General features: G+C 50.4%; 1 protein-coding gene across 4 annotated transcripts in view; it reads right to left on the bottom strand.

The window, feature by feature from the left end:
- The window catches only part of Tox2 (TOX high mobility group box family member 2), a 125,342-nt gene that overhangs the window by 62,690 nt on the left and 41,635 nt on the right, over positions 1–21,017 (bottom strand). For all 4 annotated transcript variants that reach the window (XM_076849113.1, XM_076849112.1, XM_076849115.1 and 1 more), the window contains exon 2: positions 14,342–14,407. In XM_076849113.1, the coding sequence (XP_076705228.1) occupies positions 14,342–14,407 (66 nt within the window). The remainder of the gene's footprint in view (positions 1–14,341; positions 14,408–21,017) is intronic.

Genomic DNA, 21,017 nt, shown 5'->3' with positions numbered 1-21,017 from the left:
CCTTTGAAAATAATATTTGGAGTTGGGCACAGTGGTGCAAGCTCTAATCCCGGCAACTGGGGAGGCTGAGGCAGGAGGATTGCAAGTTCGAATTTGGCAAGAATCTGTCTCAAAAGTTTAAGAAGTTGAAAGAGGACTGTGAGTGCAGCTCAGTGGTAGAGTGTCCCTATGTTCAATCCCCAGTGCTACACAAACAAACAAACCAAGAAATAAATGAAAATTTTAAAAAATTATTACTTTTACTAGAAACTAAGTTTCAGCATTTGGTCACTGATAGTGACTTGCACGTAGTAGGCCCTTAACAAACAGTTGCTGAACGCAAGAATACGAGGCTGAACAAGGACTGGTTTCTTCCCGGTTCCATCTCAGCACCTACGCCATTGCTCAGCACACAGTAGGTGCTTAGTAAATATGTTTTCCAATGAAGACAGGTATGGATGAGTTCACTGACCAAGGTGCTGGGCCCAGCTCTGCACCTCCCTCCCTATAAGCTCCAGGAAGTCAGCAACAGCCCCCCCTGAGAGCTGCGGCTCAGCACATCATTCTAGCTCAGTCCAGGAAGGTTTCCTGGCTCCTTGTCCTTATCTTGGAAATTGTCTTCCCATGAAGGCTTGAGCCCCAGCTCTGCCCCTGACAGGCTGTGCAGCCTTGGCCGAGACGCTGACCCTTGCTGGGCCTCTGTATACCACCTGTAGAAAGAGGAAGTTGGGCCAATGGACTTTCAGACCCACATTGGACTCCAGCCCATGCCACTGGTTGGCAGGTACACCGGCAGACACCAGGCGGTGCTGCTTTTAACAGCATTTCCAAATTGACGAGTAGGCTCTCAGTGGTTTTTGTGCTAAAATAGCTTCTGGGAAAATTATGTCTATTTACAGCTTTTTCTCTTTTCCATTTCTACCTTTGAAATCTACAGAAGGGGCATTGCCTAAAAACGGCCCATGCCAGCCATCCGTGGAGGCCGCACTGAGGTTCTCAGAAAGTGGCTCTCATGAGGGCCCTGAGAACAGCTCGGCAGAGAAGTCCCTCGTCCTGGGACGCTCTGGGGACATGCCCCGCTCAGATTCTTCCTTTTGGAGCAGGGTCCCAGCACTGGTCTGGCCTCCAGGTGTCCTGGGCCAGATCCTGCAACCTCGCCTAATACCAGCCACAGGGAGCCCACAGCAGCCCCAGACACCACCTGCCCCTGAGTGTGCTGGCCCTTCTGCCCAGGCCACTGTTCCCCCAAGTGACACTTGATATCGACAGGACTTCCACAATACACTCCTGCCTTGCCAGGTGGTGGCAGCAAGGATCGGGCCCAGCATGCCAGGTCTGCTCTGAGCAGCATGGAGCAAGGCCTGCTCCTTCTGCAGCCTGGACCCGGTGCTCCCACTAATATGACCCAAACATCATCCCACCAGGGGGCTGTGACTCAGAGCTCATCCCCTCCCGCAAGGTTACTGGGCACACACCCTCAGCCAGGCTTGTGCCAGGACTTGGAAAGTTCCCAGTGAGAAGAGGGTTCAGCCCCAGCCTCACATTGGTCTGCCCTGCTTTTCTACAGCTTTGTTCCAAAGACAACAGCAACAATGCTATGGAGCACTTACCACATGTGTGTACGTGTTCTATGCACATTTGTGCATGAATGTGTCAGTCTGCGATGCAGGTGCATTGTTAAACCCAGTTAATGGAGGAAGAAACAGGGACGCCTCACTGTGGGCAGCAAGGCCTCGGGCATGAACAGCCCAGACTTCAACCCAGGCAGACCATGGTCCAAATCCCAGTTCTGTCACATCCCAGCTGGGAGTCCTTGACCCCTGAGAGGAGGGGAGACCTCCCAAAGGTCACATAATAAGTTAGAGTTACCTGGAGCCTCACACAGAACTTGTGTTCTGACTTCCAGTCCAGAGCCCCCAGACTGCACCCAGGCCCACCTCCTGAGCATCAGGTCTGGCCATGTCTGCACGGGCTGGTGTGCATCCCTGTACGTATCCACACACAGTGGATGTGCTGTAAACGTGCACAAGTGCCTCTACAAACCTGTTTGTGACCGTGTCTCAGCGGCTGCCTGTGTGTCTGTGGTTCGTAGGAGCCATTCACTCCCCCACTTAGTGCCCCGCTCCCCACTCGCACGAGACCCTCAGGGGCTTCCTAACCAACTGGGAAAACTCCACGAACATCACTAAGCAAATGCAGAGAAAATATTCCATTTGTGTGCCTGCACACACATGTGGGTATTGCCCACAAACGCCCAGGAACCAGGTGTGACTATTATCTCCATTTCTTCCCAGAGTCACACTGCCATGCTTAAAGTGTGGAGAGATGCATGTCACTAGGCATGTCTCCGTGAGCACAAGGGGCTCTTATGCTTGTGTCTGTGCAAGAACGTGTCTGTGTGTGTGTGTGTATGTGTGCGTGTGCGCGCGCCAGGAGAAACTTCCACAGGCATCTTCAAATTTACTATTAATGAGACTTGCTGGCATGAGAGCACAGCAGCACTCAAGCCACACGCACATGCACACACATACGCATATGCACACGTGCATGCATGCACGCACGCACGCACGGGCTTGGAGTTGCTTATGTTCCAACCACTCTTAAAACTCTGTCTGAGGGAAATGGGAGTGAAGGCTGCAGCCTACAGTGTGGAGCAGAGCTGGGGAAGCCCCTGCACCTGCTCCCCTGGTGCAAGCCACTGCCACCCATTAGAGAGCCAAAACAGTCCTTCCCCTCCCAGGAAGTTAAGTGAATAGTTTCAAGACCTAAAAGGCTGCTGCATCCACACTCCCAGGGAGAACACAATTCCCTGGTGATCTGATTAACACGAGATACACATGGGACCTGGCTAGGCTCCTCTCCGTCCCCACCATGGCCTGGCTCTAAAAATGGAGACATCTGTGCAAACATGACAGCTTGAATTTTTTTTCTCTCTTTATTGAAACAGAAGAAACCAACAGAAACATGCATGTCCTAAGAGTACAGCTCAATACATGTTCGCAAAGCAAACAGATTTGTGTAACCCACTCAAAAGAAGAGAGAAAACCTTCCAGGACCCCCGAGGACCCTCAAAGCCCCTTTGCCACTACCCATCTCCTCCCAGTGAAACTGCAGTTCACACTTCTATCACTACCGATCAGCTGTGCCCGTTTGTGTGTGTTGTGAAAGGAGCATCATATAAAATGCCCTTTACTGTCCGGCTCCTTTTGCTAAAGAAAACGTTTGGGAGATGGACCTGAATTATTGCAGGTAGTTCCAAGTTGTTCACTGTTGTGGACGGAGCGTATCCTGCCAGGTAGGGCTATTCTGCAAACATTTATCCAGTCTACCACTGGTGGACATTTGGACCATTTCCAGTTTTGTTCTTTTGTTGGGGGGGGGGAGGAAGCTATGAAGACATGTCTTCACATTCTTTGACATGTCTTGGTGAACACATGAAGGTGTGTGTGGAGTGAATTGCTGGTTGGAGACATAAATACTCAGCTTTTGATACCGAGCATTGGTTTTCTAAAATGGTTGTACCGATCTATGCAGCCCTGTATCAGGAACCAGTTCCTCCAGACCCTTGTTAACTTGATATATATATATTTTTTTTTTTTGACTTTTTTATTTTCTCCATCTGGTTGGAAAATTTTAAAATGTTTCCCTCCCCCTCCCCCTGCTGTAGTCCTTCTCGCTATCTCCAACAATTATTTCTTCAAGTCAGCAGCAAGACATCACACAGTTAAACCGCCAGCCACAACCCATCCACCCACGGGGCCATTGCAACACGGAGCTTCATCTAAACGCCCTTCTGGTTTCTCTTCAGATTCTATAAACCTTTCACCTTTTACTAAAAGCCCTTGAGCAATTACGAGGGACCTTGACCGCAGGTTTTCCTGTGGTACTTTGAAGAGGAAGGTTCCATCTCATGATGCACAGCAAGGTTTTCTCCAATCCCTCCCAGCCATCGCTCTCCAAAGCCAACCTTGGCTCACTCGGCCCTCCCTGCCCTTCCTCTTCTCGAGGACCTACGCCCCTTCCCCTGACCTGGGAGCGGCCCTCGACATGGAGCTTGGTGCCCCTGGGCATTTGTGTGGCACAGACTCTGCCACCTGGGAAAAGTACACATCTGTTGAGGCCCACGGTGCTGAGGGCTGGACTTCTGTTTGCCCAAAACACCAGCCTCACCTCCCCTCTCCATCCCACCCCAATTACAGGCACAAATATTCACAGAAAATGGAGTGAATGTTCCCCTAGCTCCTTTGCTACTTCGCTTTTCTTCCCTAAACTTCAAAGTCAAACAAAATCTCTTTATCACGCTCCTGTCCTCACCCACACGGGCCCAGCTAGTCCCCTCACCCCTCTTCAGGGTGTGTGCACTGACCTATAAGGTGATATCACCACTCCCATTTTCCAGAGGTGGAAAGCAAGGCCAAGAGGAGTTTTAGCCATCTGGCCAAGGTGACCCAGGCAGAACAGGGCAGAAGCAGGAGCACTGGAGCCCAGAACCACCATCGACTCACCAGAGCCCTGCAGAGCCAGGAGGAGGATGCCAGGCCTGGCAGGGCACTGCCTCAGAGGCCGTTCTCCCCCATCAGAGCCTTGGGCGTGAGTGGGCAAGACATGGAGAATGTCCGTGTGGACCCCAGAAGGTCTGTAAGTGTTGTGAGCCGTTGAGTCAAGCCGTTGAGTCAGGCTAGAAATGATCCAGAGGCATCTGACAGTAGATTTGTGATTTCATGGGTTTTTTTATTGGCACATTTTAAAGCAAGATAGTCCCTTTTCAATCTCAACCCTCAACAATCTGATTTTCATTCGCTAACATTGCTGATTGCATGTACATCTGACTCCTGGGCCCACCAAGTCCTGGGCACGTGACCCGGGTTTTTCCATCTGTAGCAAGGGTATTTTAACAGGACCTCAGGCTAATTGCCATTTGCCATGTACCAAGCACCCAAGTAATCACTTTAGGGGGTATAAATGCATCTTACTTAATCTACCCTGAATCACTGTGAGGGATTTCTAAAGTGAAACTGAAGTCTCAGAAAAGGGGAATTCACTTGCCCAAGCTCTCCCAGCCATGAAGGGTCGAGACTAGATTTTCTATTTTCTCAGGTCATTCCCCATACCCAGACAACCAACAGCATTTTCTTGTGACTCTGGTTGACTGGAAGCTCACTCAGTCATTGTCCCCACCTCCGGCTTCTTCTTTACTGGTGGGACTCAGTCAGGTGAGGAAAGTCAGTCTCTGGCCTTTTGAGAGGTTAAACAATCTGGTCAAGGTCATACAGGCACTTGGGCAGGGGTGGAGGAGGCCAGCCCTGAGCCACCAGCCATAATCTGGAAGGTCCCTCAGAGATACCTGTAAGTGCCCATGGACAGACACAAAACCCTGAACCCAGAGAGAACAAATGACCTGATCAAGGGCACACAATGGGAAGGGCTGCAGAAGGGCAAGACCCAGCCTCCTGACCCTCCAGAAGCCAAGAGCCAGTGCCATTCTAGAAAGTTCCTCATGTCTCAACTCATTTCTTCTTAGTTATGGGGTGAGCTTACACGTATTGATGGACAGATGTGTGAATTCAGGGCTCTCTGACCCTCCCCAGCCAAGAGCCAGGCCCCACAGAGGATGCTGAGTTCAAGGTGGCCAGGAGAGGGGGAGGGATGCTGGATGCTGTTTTTACAAAAATCCTTGAAATTGTGTTTCCAACCCAGGGCTGGCCTCTCCCCCAGCACGTACACTTCCCGCACTATCCTCATTGTTTCCATCCCTTCCAGAGAGAGTGAATGTTTCCTGGGATTCAATTTCTCTTATAATAGTTGGAAGGAAACAAAACTATATGCTGTAAACACGCAGGGCATTGTATGAGAAACATCTTTATTACGCAGGAGGCACAATAAATGCAGACCAAGGTCCTCCCCCAAGTCTGCCCTCAGTGCCTCCGTGCCTTCTTGCAGGCAGGAATCTGGGGTTCAACAATAAAATACGCTTTTAGCCCCTGGGATGCAAAACTAAGATCGGGGAGATGGAAGTACCAATTCCTCAGCGGTTTTCTCACAATGAAAACAAGAGAGACTTGTGCGTGTTTTTTCTGAGCGTGCTTTTAGGCAGGTGGGGAGGGCTCATTAGTGCAGTGTGACATGTCCCGGACTCTCCATGTACACAGACGGGGTAGGGTTTTCCCCCACTTTGCATTTTATTCTCCAGCTGTGAAATGATATTAAATTTCATCAGATTTGAACAAAATCTGTGGTCTTGAAGCAGGTTCCTTTAGGGCCCCTCATATTTATTCAGAATTCATGAATCATGTTCCGATAACACAACCATAATTATTTTTAAAGTGTGATGTTTGTGGCTTTAATAGGAAATGCTTGCAAAAGGCCTTTTCTCTTTGATTGTTTGTAATCTTAGCAGTAATCGCTGCTCTTGCCTTCTCCGCACCACAGCAGGCGAAACAATTTCATTTTCATATGAATCGCAAGCTCTTCACTCAGGTTTTAATTAAAGCAATAAAAGCCATGTCATCTTTGCCCTTTACAATGTACACAGACTCAGAGGCCAGAGTTACTAAGCCTAGAGTCTTGGATTCCAGGAATGGAACAGCAGGAGGGTCTCCAGCCTCCCATGCATTTATTGGAGAGAGGTTCTGTTTTGAGAAGCTTCGACCACCTGCCTCTCCAATTTGCAGTTTCCTCATCTGCAAAATGGGGACAGCAACAGTTCCCACCTGAGAGTTGGTGAGACAGAAATGAGACTAGCCAGGCAAAACATTTGGACCTGGTGCCTGCGCCCCAGGAAGTGCATGGGAACTAAAAAATATAATCAATGTCATCATTGAGGTTGTTTAGGGAAAACCCAACAATCCTTCCTGATTATTACTGTAGGGAAACTGAGGTTCAGCAAGACACCAACTGACCCAAGAAAAGGGTGGGACACAACTTCAGACTCAGCTTCTGGCTCATCCCTCCTCCCCCTATGTTCTAGGCATCCCACACTGCCCCCCTCCTGGAGGGAGGCCAGCAGTTCAGGATCATAAGGACTTCAGTGTCCAGAGACTGCAGGTCCCAGCTCCCTCCTTCACAGGCTGGCCAGCCCCATCTCTGGCCTCCTGACTGTGCTATCCACCCACCCTAGGTCCATACCTGATCTGAATGGCAAGGAAGACCAAGCATCCTTGGGGACTTACAAAAGGGATCTGCTGTGCTAACCTCAGGGGTGCTGGGGAACCAGGAGCAAGAATCTGCTGACTCAAAGTTCTTGCAGCCTAGTGAATGTAGATGTGTGTGAAGTACAGGAAGCCTTTGCCATGAGGCGCACTGAGCACCAGTGCGAGGTGCCGGAGGAGGCATGGTGTGGTGGGCGAGGCTGCTCCTACTGGGTGATGCTTGCACCTGGCTGCGCTCATATTTGGTGGTACTCACCTAGCTCTGGAGACCCCAGGACTTCTCTGTGAGCACCTCAAGTTGTAAGCACCTCCCCCACAACCTCCATGCCCTACTGTGCAGTCTCTGTCTTGCAAATAGTTCCTGGGTCACTTTTGCTCTTGCTGTAGGGAGAATAAAATCCCCTATTTCCCATTGATCTTAGAACACCCTTCCACTCACCTCCATCCACCTTCCATCCCTCCCTCTCCACTGCCCCATCCAGACCACCATCCAGGTCCCTACGGATCCCCAGCTCCTCACTCACCGGCTCTGGCAGCACCAGCCTCTCATGCTGTACCTCCAGTTCCCAGGCTTCAGCTCCCGGCTCCAGCTTCCCATCCACCCCACCCAGCAGTCTCCCAGGTCCCTTCAGCTCAGCCACCCCATGGATGCTGGGTTCTGGGGTCCTGTCTTCCCAGCTGCCTCAGCTCTCTGCTCCCAGAATGCACCCAGGAGCCTGTCAAAGCACCTTCCAGACCATCGGCCCCCTTTCCCCTCTGACTAGGCGTCCCCACTGCCCGGTTGCCCCCTGTGCCCCTTCTGCACTGCACTCCATGAACCTTGGCTCCCTCATCTTCTCTCAGTACCCAGCTTAGATTTCTGGTCCTTCATGTCAGTCTCTCCTTGGGGGTGGGTGGGAATCAAGTGTCCTTCTGCCTGTCTGTCCACCTACCTGCCTGGTCAACCCCTTGTCCTGGTTTACCCGTCTCTGTGTCCATCCTACAGCATCTGCACCAGGGGTGTATTCTCCCATGTCCCAGGACAAATACCCCAGACCCTCTGCCCCTCCTCAGACCACCCCTCCCGGCACTGCCCACCAGCCCACCATGAGGACAGAAGCTTCCAGGCTCCGGGTGCCCAGCCAACCCATTTACAAAGCCACACTTCTTTCTCCTCTGTGCCTCAATTTCATGGCTCCCAGCTAAGGCCTGGCCTCCTCCTCTGGGCAGGATCCCCCCCACCCCCCACCACCATCGGCTCTAAAACTTAAAGCATCGATTCCCATTCCCTCTCTGAGCCGTGAACTCCACACTGCCCTGGACACCTTCCACTGATGTCTGGACACTCTACAGACTTTCATCTTTTGAAAAGTCCCTCTCTGGAGTCCTCATCTCATTGAGCTCTGGCCCTTGGCCTGGCCCTGCCCAGCTAGACTCACAGGTGTTGTCTGTACTCAGGGTTGACACATCCTCACCACCGGCTCCCTCCTAGGGCCACCCAGAGGACCCACAGCACGTCCCCTCCCATCAACACCACTTCTTACTGAGGTTCACAATGGCTTTCTTTTTCCTAGAACTATTGGACCCATTTCAACTTTTATCTCCACCAATCCCCCAGAGGCACGTGACTTGATTAGCCTCCCCTTCTTGTTTAGACTTCATTTAACTTTTTGAAGTTATAAAAGGTTTAAAGCCCCTATAGTTTACTATAGTTTGGATCTTGAATGTCCCTCAAAGACCCATGTGCTAAATACTTGGTCAACAGCCCTCAGGCTGTTGGGAGGTGGCCGAACCTCGAGGGGGTGGAGCCTAGTGGGAGGAAGTTAGGTCGTTAGGGCCAACCCTTGAAGGGGATATTGGACCCTTCCTGTCTTTGCTTTCCAGCACCATGAGGTGACTGGGCCTCCTCTGCAATGTGCTCCCACCCTGAATTACTGTGCTTCTATAGACCCAAAGCAACAGGGCCAAGCAGCCATGAACTGAAATTTCTAGAACTATGAGCCAAAATAAACCTTTCTTCCCTTTAAGTCTGTTATGTCAGGTATTTTGTTACAATAATGGAAAATTACTCACATACCCCTAAATATTAAAAGGAACAGTGAGGGCTGGGATTATGACTCAGCGGTAGAGTGCTTGCCTAGTGCAAGTGAGGCCCTGCATTTGATCCTCATCCACCACGTAAAAATAAATACAAATATGTGCACGCACACATGTACATGTACCCATGCATACACAAGCACACACAATGCACAAAGTCACTTGTACTAGTTTCTATATCTTCCTAGAGTTACTTTAATCAAATATAAGCACCTAGAAATATGCCTTTTTTTCATAAATAGTAACATACTGAACCTACTGCTTTATACCGTGCTTTTTTCCATAAGTAATGCGTCTCAAGAACTTCTGCGTCACTTCAGTGTCCTCATTCTTTTACTGGGGCTGTATGGTGCACTACTTGATAAATGCACATATTTTATTTATTTTTTTAAACTAGATCAATATTGTTGGCTATTTGTGTTGTTTCCGGTCTTGTATCAAAATACCAAAATGAATAATCTTGAATATATCATTTTTTTCATGGATGCACATATATCAGTGGGACATATTTCTCAAAAGAGAATTGCTGGGCTAAAGGTCAGTGCATTTGTAACTTTGATAGATGTTGCCAGTTTGCCCTCCTTGGATGTTACATTAGTTTATACTCCATAGAGCAGTGTGGAAATCAGTTTTCCCACAAGTGTTATCAAACCTTTGATGTGTGTGTGTGTGTGTGTCAATCTGATAGGTGGAAAATGACCATTTTAATCTGTTTCCCTCTTCACTATTTTTCTTACCTATTCATGTATGTAAGTTCCATCAATATCACCTTCACTGTAAACTACTGAATGTCCCTTTCTCTTTTTTCTACCAGGGTCTTGAATTGATTTCTAGTAGCTCTTTATATGTTAAGGAAGTTAGTCCTCAAACTATGTTGTGGGTTGAAAATATTCTTGTCCAATTTTCCATTTTTATTTTACTCATGCTGTTTGTGACATACAAAAGTTATTTTATATTAGTTTATGGTCCAATTTTTAAAGCCTTTTCTTCTAAGGTTTACAGTCATAGAAACGTCTTCCCTGCTCGAAAGCTGTAAAGTATATTAAAGGTTGTTTTGCTGGTGCCTTTACGTTTTCTTTGAGTATATTTAAATCTTTGATTTACTTAAAATTTATCTTTTAAAAAGAATTGGATCCCCCCGTCATTTTTTCCTCAGCATCATCTTCCTTGAATCACTCTGCCCTTGGCTTTCAAACTTTGTGTTCTCCCACTTTCCAAACCACTCCTTCTCAAGCTACGTCAGACTCCCCCTCTTCTGCTTTGCCTTCAGATGTTGGAGGTCAGCCTTTAACGATTACTGATCCTCTGCTCTTCTCACTCTTCCTCCTGTCCCTGTACCTCCCATTCACTGCCAGAGCTTTGATGCCGTGGTCGGAGGACTTCCAATTTACATCTCCCCTGAGCTCCAGACTTGGACCACCATCCACCCATTTGGATTTTTCCACTTAAATGAGAATCTCAAAGGCCACATGTCCAAGTCTGACCTCATGCACCTCCCCAGGTCTTCCCCAGCTCAGAAAATGCTGGAAAATGGGCTCCTGCGAGAAGCCTGGGGGGCAGTATCAGTCCTCCATTTCTCTTTTCCTCCACGTCCATCATCATCAAGACCTGCTGGCTTTGTTTCCAAAACACACCTCAGATCATGCACTTCTCTCCATCTCCTCTGGTTCTGCCACAATCTAGGACAAATAATCTTCCAGTGGTCAACGGGCACGCCCTCCCAACTGTCTCTTGGGTCCACTCCTGCCATGGAGAACTTCTAAAACTGTAAATCTGATGATGTCATTCAATCCCAATCTCCCGGACTCTGTTACACACACACACACACACACACACACTATAATCTTTAGGAAAAGTCATGAGATCTTTAGCAGAAATGGTTTTTAGAGCCATGAGTGGAAAATTACCCGTGGCAGGAAGATACATGAGGAGCTGACATTTGCAGTGCCCCCGAGAGGAACAAATAGGCATTTACTGGGTGAAAGGGGCTCGGGGGTTTCCACAGGAGGAAACAGTGTCTGCAGACACATAGGGGTGAGCAGAAACTCATCTTGTGTGACCAAAGAATTATTTATGGTAATAAAAACAATAAGAATGAGTCACAGCTAGGTTTTCTGAACAGTGGTGCCCTGCACACTCGGAGGCCCTAGAACTAGAGTCTGGGGTGGGGATTCCTGCAAAGGTGACAGGGCAGAAGGGCTCTCAGGCGAGGGGAGAGAAGGGAGCAGAACAGGCCAGGATGGGGCCGAGCATGGACACTGTCTCACCTGGGCTCCATGGGGAGTTGCAAAGTAGGTCCCCCTCTGAGGAAATGAGGTGGGCTTCCAGACCACTATCTGTGCCTCCTCTGGTTCATGGATCCCATGGGCAGAGGCCTCTATTCCAGAAAAGAGGCAGCTACAAGTAGTTAGCCGTCAGCCCTCACAGCAGCTGGATATGGATGCCCTGGCCTGCCAAAGAGTCTACTGAGTCACCCACAGGACCCCTGCCTGCACCTCGTTTCCTTCTCCTAGCACCCCAAGAGGCAGGCTAACTCTCTACTTAACAGGAAGGTGACAGCTCTTGCAGGCAATATCTATTCCATGCTGGGGCATGAAAGAGCTAGAATCTGAATCCAGGTCTGCAGAGGCCCAAGCCTCCTTCCTCTCCTCTTCATCTCTTCCCAGGAAATCTCCTTCTTCCTGAGCCAAACGAACAGGAAATAACAATTCCTGCAACTCCCAGATATGGCTGTTCTCAGCAGGAGGCGAGCTGGTCTCTAACAAGCCCTCCAGCCCTGAAGGCTGTTGGTGGGGCTGCAGCCTTAGTGAAGGACCAACCATCTCATTCTCAGGTCACCTGGGAAAGATGGCACAAAAGAAATGCAAGGTCCAGGGATGGGGGAAGTGATAATTTATGAAAGTGAAGGCAGCTATGCAGGAATTTTGTGGAGACTTGCAAAAAACAAAAACAAAACAAAACAAAAAAATGGAGTATGCATTTGCAAAAGCAAATTCAAGCCCATAAGGGCTGGCTTGAAAATTTTTTAAAAGGGGGACAGTTGGCTAATACACACTCAGGGGAGCCTCAGTCCAGGCTGAAGTTTCCAAGTAAAGAAGATGCTGTTTCAGGAAAAGTGTTACATTAAAGAGCAAGTCTTTAATGTAAAATGATCAAATAGGACTTTCTACAAGCAAATGCTTTCCAGAAAGGGCTTCCTACTCACATCCAGAGCCTCGTCCATCACAGATACCTGACATACATTTGCTGGATGGGTGGATCTACTAATTAACAATATCTGTAAAATAAAATACATTTTATGACATTTAGCGGGTTCAGTCTCTGGACCTGCTATTGGCTACAAGAGCTGTATTTTGCCCACACATTTGTCACCTTCAGTAACTGGGACAATACAATTCCTGCAGTCGATGAGACAGCGCACAGAGAAAGGGTGTCCGTGTTTGTGTGAGTTCAAGTAGACACTTCAGAGAAAAGACTGGAAGGAAATACACAGAACTCCTGCCATTAAAGAGTAGAGGCTGGTACAGTCCCACTGAGCCACAGGGCACTGTAGATCTGGGAAGAGTCAGAGACATTCTTTAGCAAAATCAGCATGAACTAGTCCCCTATGTTTCCTAGATGAGCGAGTTTAGAAAAAGACCACAATGCTTTGCACCCCTCCCATCAGCAGGTGGAGTCTACTTCACCATTCCTTGAATCCAGACAGGACTGTGTCTGGCTCTGGCCAACAGAAAGAGCTGGAGGTACCGAGGGGCCACTTCAAGTCTAGGCCTCAAGAGGTCTTACAACTCTGCCCTTGTTGCTCTGGGAACCTTGCCCTGTTTTGTGAGTGACCTCAGGCTAGCCTGCTGGAGGATGAGAGGCCCCATGGAGCAGAAGCAGACCCCATATGAACCAGTCCTTGGGGCTTATTACTGCCACTTAAAAGGTTCTAGGCAACACAGAAGAGCCACCCAGCTGAACCCAGCCAAACTGCCAACCAATGGAACCAGGAGCTACATAAATATTTGTTGTTTTTAGTCACTACATTTCAAGGAGTGTGTACAGCAAAACTGAAACAGTGTAAGATATCGAGAATGCATTTGCCAAAGTCACTCACATAAGTTGCCTCGTGCTACTGGATGGATTTAGTTAATCTCAGAGGATCTTGATGTCTTCGTCATAAAGTCTCAAGTTAGGGAGACTCTCTGGATCGTGTGCCATCATCCAGAGAGTCTCCCTAACTCGAGCCTGGGTGGCTCTTCTGGTCTTGCCTAGAATCTTTGAAGTGAGCTGCATAGACAGAGGGGAGAGGTCAGCTCCAGGGCCAGGCTGTCCTCCAGCTCCCCAAGTCTGTCAGCAGCCAGGAAACTCCAGCACCCTGAGCAAGTGCCACCCTGAAGGCACTACTGCCTTAGGGAACATCCTCTGTGATACCACAGCCTGTGGTGAGGACTCTCCCTGGGGTCACCGTCCCCAGCATCCTGGCCTTTAGTGAGCACAGTCCCCAGAGTCCCACTTGGCAGTGAGGATGCTCCCAGGGAGGAGAAATGTTAGTTTTCAGTTCTCAGTGGAAACTCTGACTCCAGCAGGCGTGTAAGATCCCTGGAGGACTGGGCTAGGGTTGGGACAGCCGTGCCCAGGGAGTGCTCGGCCCCGGCCCCGTTCACCATCAGGGAGGGCCCCACGGGAAGCCTCTGCTCTCTTCCCTTTGTGCCACGTCACAAGCCTCTCCAGTGGCCTTAGACAACTCACAGTGGGGTGAGTCAGCCTTGCCACCCTGTGCCTGGGCTCGGGCACGTCCATACACAGCAAGGCCCCCGGGAGCCGAGCCCCAGGCAGGCAGCACCAGACACGCCACTCACTGAGCGGACATTTGCCACACGCATGCGGAATGTGGGAAGTGCACTTGATTTCCAGCAAGTTCTCGATATGTCCATCTCAAGTCAACGGTCACCAGGAAGTTGATTTACAGCAAGCACTACAGTCCCAGTTTGTCCCTTGTAAGGACTCAACTGGTATCTGTAAAGATTCCGAGAGGAGACAGTAGAGAGCCAGGCCCCCCAGCTCTGTACCCCTCCAGCCTCTGTACCCCAGGAGCAGCTGGGCTCCAGCCAGCCCAAGGTTGAGACCCCAACTCAAGGGGGACATGCACCCACCTGGCTGGTTGACAGGAGCTCTGGGTTTCCGTCACTCATCCCCACGTAGGCACTGTCACCATCAAACTAGAACAGAGAGAGAGAAGCAGCTCTGATTAAAATATTCTCAGGTGGCACCAGGAGAAGCAGCCAGAGGAGGCCAGGGGACTGTGTCCAGGGGAGGGGCTGTGGAGCCTGCAGGTGCAAACCCTGGAGCCCAGGACGCCCGAGGCCTCGTTTCAGCAGGGCTCTCTGGGGCGGAAGGAGCAGCCCCTGTTCTGTGGCCCCTGAAGGTCAGTTGGCCAGTAATCACCAGGAGAACCAAGGCAGCAAAAGCTCTCCGCCCTCCAGACCTTGTCCACAGGCACAGAGGCCGCCTGGCCAGGCTCCAGCCTCCCAGCCCTAGAAATCCGCAGGAGTCTCTCTCTGGGCAGGCGACCAGCTAGATCTGGAATCCTGGGTCCCAGGTCGAGGCCAAAATCTCCAGAGCTTTTGGGTCATGACAGCCTGCTCCAGACAGGCCCCCAAGACATCCCATCCGACATGACTCTGCCCCCTCCTCCTAAGGCCACTAGAGGCTGCAGGCAGCGAGGGCTGAAACCACACAGAGGAACGACAATCCCAAGTCAAGGAACCTGCAATAGAGAGCAGGTGCCTGAGGAGAACCGGCTCTCTTCACCCTGACCTTGAGCTGGCTTCTGAACCTCTAAGGTCCTATGCACGCGAGGGTGGCAGTCCCCTCCTCACAGGGTGTGGCGATTCAGAGCACCGGAGGGACCCACACCACACATTGCCCTTTACTGAATTCCAAGTGCTTCCCCACCTCCAGGGGGGTATCTTCCCGGAAGCAGAGCCTGAGGCAAGGGTTCAAAGACCTCACCTGTGAGGGTGGGAGGGAAGGGGACAGGGCACGGTGGAGCTAAGTGAGGTCAGAACCGGCTGGAGACTGGCTTCAGCCTGATCCCTGGGCAGCTCTGGGCTGTGGACTGCACTGCAGAGTTAGGGGTGGCCTTTTGTGGTCTCTGCAAATTGGTCACTGGCTGTGGGCTGCCCTTGGGGAACATGGGGAAGTATAACCTTCTGAGCAAGGTGGCCCCCACTGGGCCGGGGACAATATCCAGAGGACCCACTGTGAACCATTTGCAGTCAGCAATCATAGCACTGGGGACAGCTGGCCATTTTTTAAAAATTGAACAATGTATCAGGATATATTCCCACGGTCAGAAATTCCAAAAGTACAAACGGCAACACAGTGAGACGCCTCCTCTTACTCCACCCCATCACCTGCTGCCCTCCCCAGAGGGTCCCCTGGGAGACAGTCTGCAGGTGTCCCAGTCCGTTCTTCCACACTGAGGGCATACCGCTCCGCCCCTGACTTTGTGTGTAGCAGTGCATCCTGGAAAGTGCTTTATGTCAGGACAGAATCCTTCTCACTGGGACCTGGAGTGCCGTGTGCCGTAGTTGGGAGGCAGCGCACCCCTGGGCGGCAGAGCACAGGGCAGCCGCGTGTCCTAGCCTTTGCTACTCCAGCACGGTGGCCGTGAGTATTCCTGTGCCCTCATCAGTGTGCCGGAGTGTGAGTTTATCTGCAGGATCCACTTGTGCAATCTCTAGTCCAACAGCATGAGCCATGGCTCCTGTGACAAACACCACCAAGTGGCCCTCGTGGAGGCCATGAAAGGAGCTGTCCGTGGCCGCCCTTCCCTCAGAGGCCTCGATGCCAGCCCCGCCTCCGCTGCCACCAGGCTCTGAGCGCCCACCTGCTGCCCCCACTCCCCATGCTTGGCCTTGTCCTGCCTGACCTTGCTCTTTCTTCCACGGCCCCTGGCCTTCTAGCATTCTCTGTGACTATTTACCAGGTGATGGGGCTTGGCTATGGGGTGTCCCCCCAAAGCTCATGTGTGAGGCAATGCCAGAAAGCTCAGCAGTGCAACGACTGGGTTATGGAGGGTATGGCCCCAACCAATGGCTTTGTCCATGATATGGACTAACTGGGTGGTAACTGCAGCAGGTAGGGAATGGCTGGGGGAGATGGGTCACTGGGGACATGCCTTCGGGTTTATATTATGTCCCTGGTGAGCAGAGCTCTGTTTCCTGATTACCCTGTCCTGAGCTACTTTCCTTCTCCACGTCCTTCCTCCATGATGTTCTGCCTCACATCTTGCACCCTGAGCAAAGAGAGCTGACTATCCACAGACTGAAACCTCTGAGCCCCAGATAAACTTTTCCTCCTCTAAAATTGTTCTTGTCAGTTCTTTTGGTCACAGGGACAAAAAAAAAAAAAAAGACTAACTACCATGTTCATTACTTAAAGTTGGATTCCCCTTTTAAATTACAGGCTCTGAGAGTCAGGAATTTTAGTCTATCTGCACACTGATGCCTCCCAAGCTCTGAGAATAGTGCCTGGCCTACAGTAGATGCTCAATGAATGAGTAAAGGAGTCAATTCAGACGTTCAGATGGATTCTGACAGGCCAGGCTTCCAGGTAGGCAGTGGGACTGGCTGTCTCTCAGCAGCACAGATGGGCAGTGTTCCTCGGTGACTGCTGGATTATCAAAAGGAAAGACGGGGTCATTCCTAGAGTCTGGGCACTGACCCCAAGTGCAGGGCTCTGCCCACCACATTTCTCCCAGAGCTCAGACTTCAAGGCACTGCTCACAGGCTGCCTCCTCTAGGAGTCCCCCACCACCTCCAGCTGTCTCTCTCACAGCCCAGTCTGTCCCACAGCTGTCACATGCCCCAGAGTAGAAGCAACGTGGGGTTTGGAGCTGTGTCCTGGTCATCTCTGAACATGACTGATAGAGGCTGGCATCAGGAAAGGCACTAGGAATTTGGCAGGTAGAAAAACTTTTAACAAAAACTGCTGGGTAACACCTAATTCATCACCATGGCCACTGAGCACTTTAATAAAAGCAAAATCTTTCCAGAAAAGACACATAATGTATGGGCTGGGGATGTGGCTCAAGCCTGGCATATGTGGGGAGCTGAGTTCGATCCTCAACACCACATAAAAATAAAATAAAGATGTTGTGTCCACCTAAAACTAAAAAATAAATACTTTTTTTTAAAAAAGATACATAATGTATAACTCTATCCTAACAGAGTAACTGGAAATGGAGGAGGACGAAGTTTAACTCAGCACTGGAAACATTTCATATAGCAGAAGCAACCAAATGGTAAGGTCTGGCTAGGAGCATAACAAGAAGTGACACAGGAACAGAGGAGAAAGGTGTCCTCAAAACCTGTGGCAGTCACCACTTGTAAATACTCCCGACATGCACCGAGGGCCGCGTACACAGAGCTGGCGAGTGCGTGAACACACCTGGCGCTGAGAGTCGGGCTTCACATGGAAGAGCTCATCTAACCTGTGCGACAGCCCAGGGGAGAAAGTTCTTTTCCCTGGAGGAGGGTCGCCTCGCCAAAGGTCACACAGTTGTGGGGAGACGGGACTCAAGCAACATTTCCGGTTTTGCTTTGTCTTACTCTACCTCCCCAGGAGGCTGTTAGCCCCTTCACAGCAGAGGCAGAGGCCTTTCTAGATCCTTCCATGTAGTCAACCATTAGCCCAGGGCCTGGCACACAGCAGGTGCTTGACAACGCATTGGAAGCTCAGGAGCAGGAGGAACTGCCCACAGTGAACAGGGTGGGCTCTGGTCTCTCAAGGAAGACCCTGATGGGGGGTTGCAGGAGCCAGCGGGTGGATCAGGCAAGGGACAAGGCCAGTGGATTCCCAGAGGTCCCCAGGGCCTGACCCAAGTGCTAATCCACTCACTTGTTTGTCCGGCTGTCATCTAAGAAGGAATGGCTACGTGCCAGAGCCAAGCTCCCTTCTGGCTTCCTGTGAGGACTTGGTTGGTGGAGGTCCTGGGCCAGGCCTGACCCACGGGATCTTGCCCAGTGCCCTGGAGCACGCTGGGCTGAGCCCTGTGAACAGAGGCCCTGAGGGAAGAGGTGGCCTGTTATCTGTCCCTGCTGTCTGTGCTCCACCGTGGCAGAGCCCCTGGAGTGGGGAAGGGAGGAAGGAGGGAACCCACTCACAAGGTCCGGGTTCCCTCTGGCTTGGCCTCCAGGGCACCATTTGGCCTGAGGATTATGCCCTTAGCCCTCCCTGCATGGGACTCTTTCTGGGAAAGAACTTGTAACCAGGGAGGAGGTCACAGAGTGGCCTCTTCCTGCAGACGCAACAGGGCGGCCCCCCTGCACACGTGCACAGATGGAAAGCAGGTCCCCACCCACCACCCAGTGGATGCTGAGGAGAACGCTGCGACCTCCGCCGTGTGCACGAGCGTGGGCCCACGCACCACAAACCTGTGTTCTTGTGGACCCATGTCAAGCACAGCCCTGTGTTCCAGAGAGCACTCAGGCACACAGGTCCCTTGTCCACGGGTGGCAACAACCAGCACAAACCAATGCCAGAGCAGAACAGGTGTGCACCAGAGACGCTGTGCACACGCAGGAAGAAAGGGTTGGCAGGCACCTGGAGGTGCACCAGGCATCCGAACTGCACGGGGTAACTCACACCGGCGTGGACACAAACGCACACCTCACGTGCACACAAGAGATGTGCAAAGCAAGGGCACAAGGGGCTGAAACCTTGTGCCTATTCACAGTTTATCAATCCCTCAGCCAAAAGTCTTCCACGCCACACGTATTTTAAAATGTGAAGAAAAAACTGTAGGAAGAAACAACAGCCTAAGAATTGCCACAAAATGTCAGGAGAACATCCTCTTACCACTGACTGGAATAGATTAATTTTCCCCATTTCATATTCTAATTATAATTCCTTTTCCCATTGCCATCTTCAGTCCTCATTACAGCTGGAAGATTGTTCTGCAAAAGCCAGGCCTTCATCTTCTCTTCCCAAGAGTTTTGTCATGGAAATGAGTTTTGGAATCTGAAAGAACCCACATTTTTGCAAATATCGAATGTGTGGGGATAACCCTTTCATGACGGCCACCAAGGACACAGCTCACAGAGACTTCTAAAACATCTGTCTCCACCACATTGTGTGGCTCCCCTCAGCGAGAGGGGCTCTGGGCCCCTATTCCAACAGTCACCCTCCAACTTAAGCACACCATGTTCTCCCTGCCCCCAAGGATTTGTGTTTTTGTTTGTTTGTTTGTTTTTTCATCTTAAAGGAAACTTAACAAATAAGTGAAGAGTGAGGAGCCCTCATCTTAGAGTCAGATCCCAGCTCCCTCTGTTCCCCGTCTGGCCAGTTCCTTATTGGCTCCAGGCCTCTGTTTCCCTGTTCTTCTCACCCACAGAGCCACTGATTCAAAATGGATTTAAACTGAGTATCTATGGGATGGACACACGGTAAGTGGTGGGATGAAAGGGATGATGGGAATAGATGACGGGATAAATGAGAGGGTGGACAGGTTGATTAATACGTGGATGAATGATGGGTGGATGGATGGATGATGGATGGATGGATGGATGATGGATGGTATAAATCAGCACTGTCCAACAGAAATGTAAGGCAAGTCATAAATGTAAGCTATGAGAAATTTGAAGTCTTCTAGTATTATAGTTTAAAAAGAAAATATAAACAAGTGAAATTATTTTTAATGATGTGTTTTATTCATTTACACTATTATGATCTCAACATGTAATCAACATCAACTACTAATTATTAATGAGATCGTTTATGAATGGGATGAAGGAATGGATGGATGGATGGATGGATGATGAATGGATAGATGGATAATGGATGGATGGATGGATGGATGGATGAGTAGATGGAGAGCTGGATTAGATGGTTGGGGTGAGAGGAAAGAAGACATGAATGGATGGATGACAGGAAGGCTGAATGAGAATGAAGTGATGTGTACAGAAAGACGACTGGGATGGTTGGTGGATGAGATCAACAAGTGAATGGCTGGGCTGGGCCTTTGGATGCGTGGGGGGATGCCCGGATGGGCAGGTGACTGGGTAGATAGAATGGGATGGATGAATGAGTGGGATCGTGGGCAGATAAGTGGGTCTGGTATTTTTTCTTACTCTATTTACACTTTCTCTGGAAAAGGTCATGGCTTTTCAGGGTTGCCACATGTCACCAACCCTTAAATCTTCATCTTTAGGTAAGTTATTTCCAAATTTCAATGTGCAGTTTCCCCCCAGACATTCCCCCATTTGACTTATGAGCACCTCAAATTTAACGCATCCCACCCTGAATTCCTGACGGACTTGCTTCTTCTCCTGCACTCCCTCGTCTTGACAGAAGGTGAGACCTTCCACTGGGTCGCACGTCAGGACACCCACACGACTCTGGACACCTTTCCTCCTACATCCCCAGATCCAATCACCTGCAAAAGCTTTCTGCTCAGCTCCCCACTCCTCAGCAACAACCCCCCCCCCCCGCCCCGGGACTGTGCCATCACTTGTATCCAGGACCCTCCAGGGCAACCGGTCCTGAGCCTCAGTTCCCAGAGTCCTCAGCGTGTGCCCTTTCCCTGGCCCACTGTCCCTTCACCAGCCCAGAACACTCTCCCCCATTTCTCTACTCACTGAAATCCAACTCTTCTGAGGTTCTTTTTTTTTTTCTGGCAAAGCATTCTACCTCACAGTCTTGCTTTTATTAATCCACATTCTTGGGACCATCTAAGATCGGCTTTGGACTTAATCCACTTCTGCGAGGTGTGACCGACCACATCAGACATGGACTCCCGAGTCTGAGCTTTGGTTCCACCACGTC

Source organism: Callospermophilus lateralis, chromosome 3 (assembly GCF_048772815.1).
Source record: "Callospermophilus lateralis isolate mCalLat2 chromosome 3, mCalLat2.hap1, whole genome shotgun sequence".
NCBI lineage: Eukaryota > Metazoa > Chordata > Mammalia > Rodentia > Sciuridae > Callospermophilus > Callospermophilus lateralis.
Note: the sequence above shows the minus strand (reverse complement) of the source record. Positions and strands in the feature narration are given on the sequence as shown.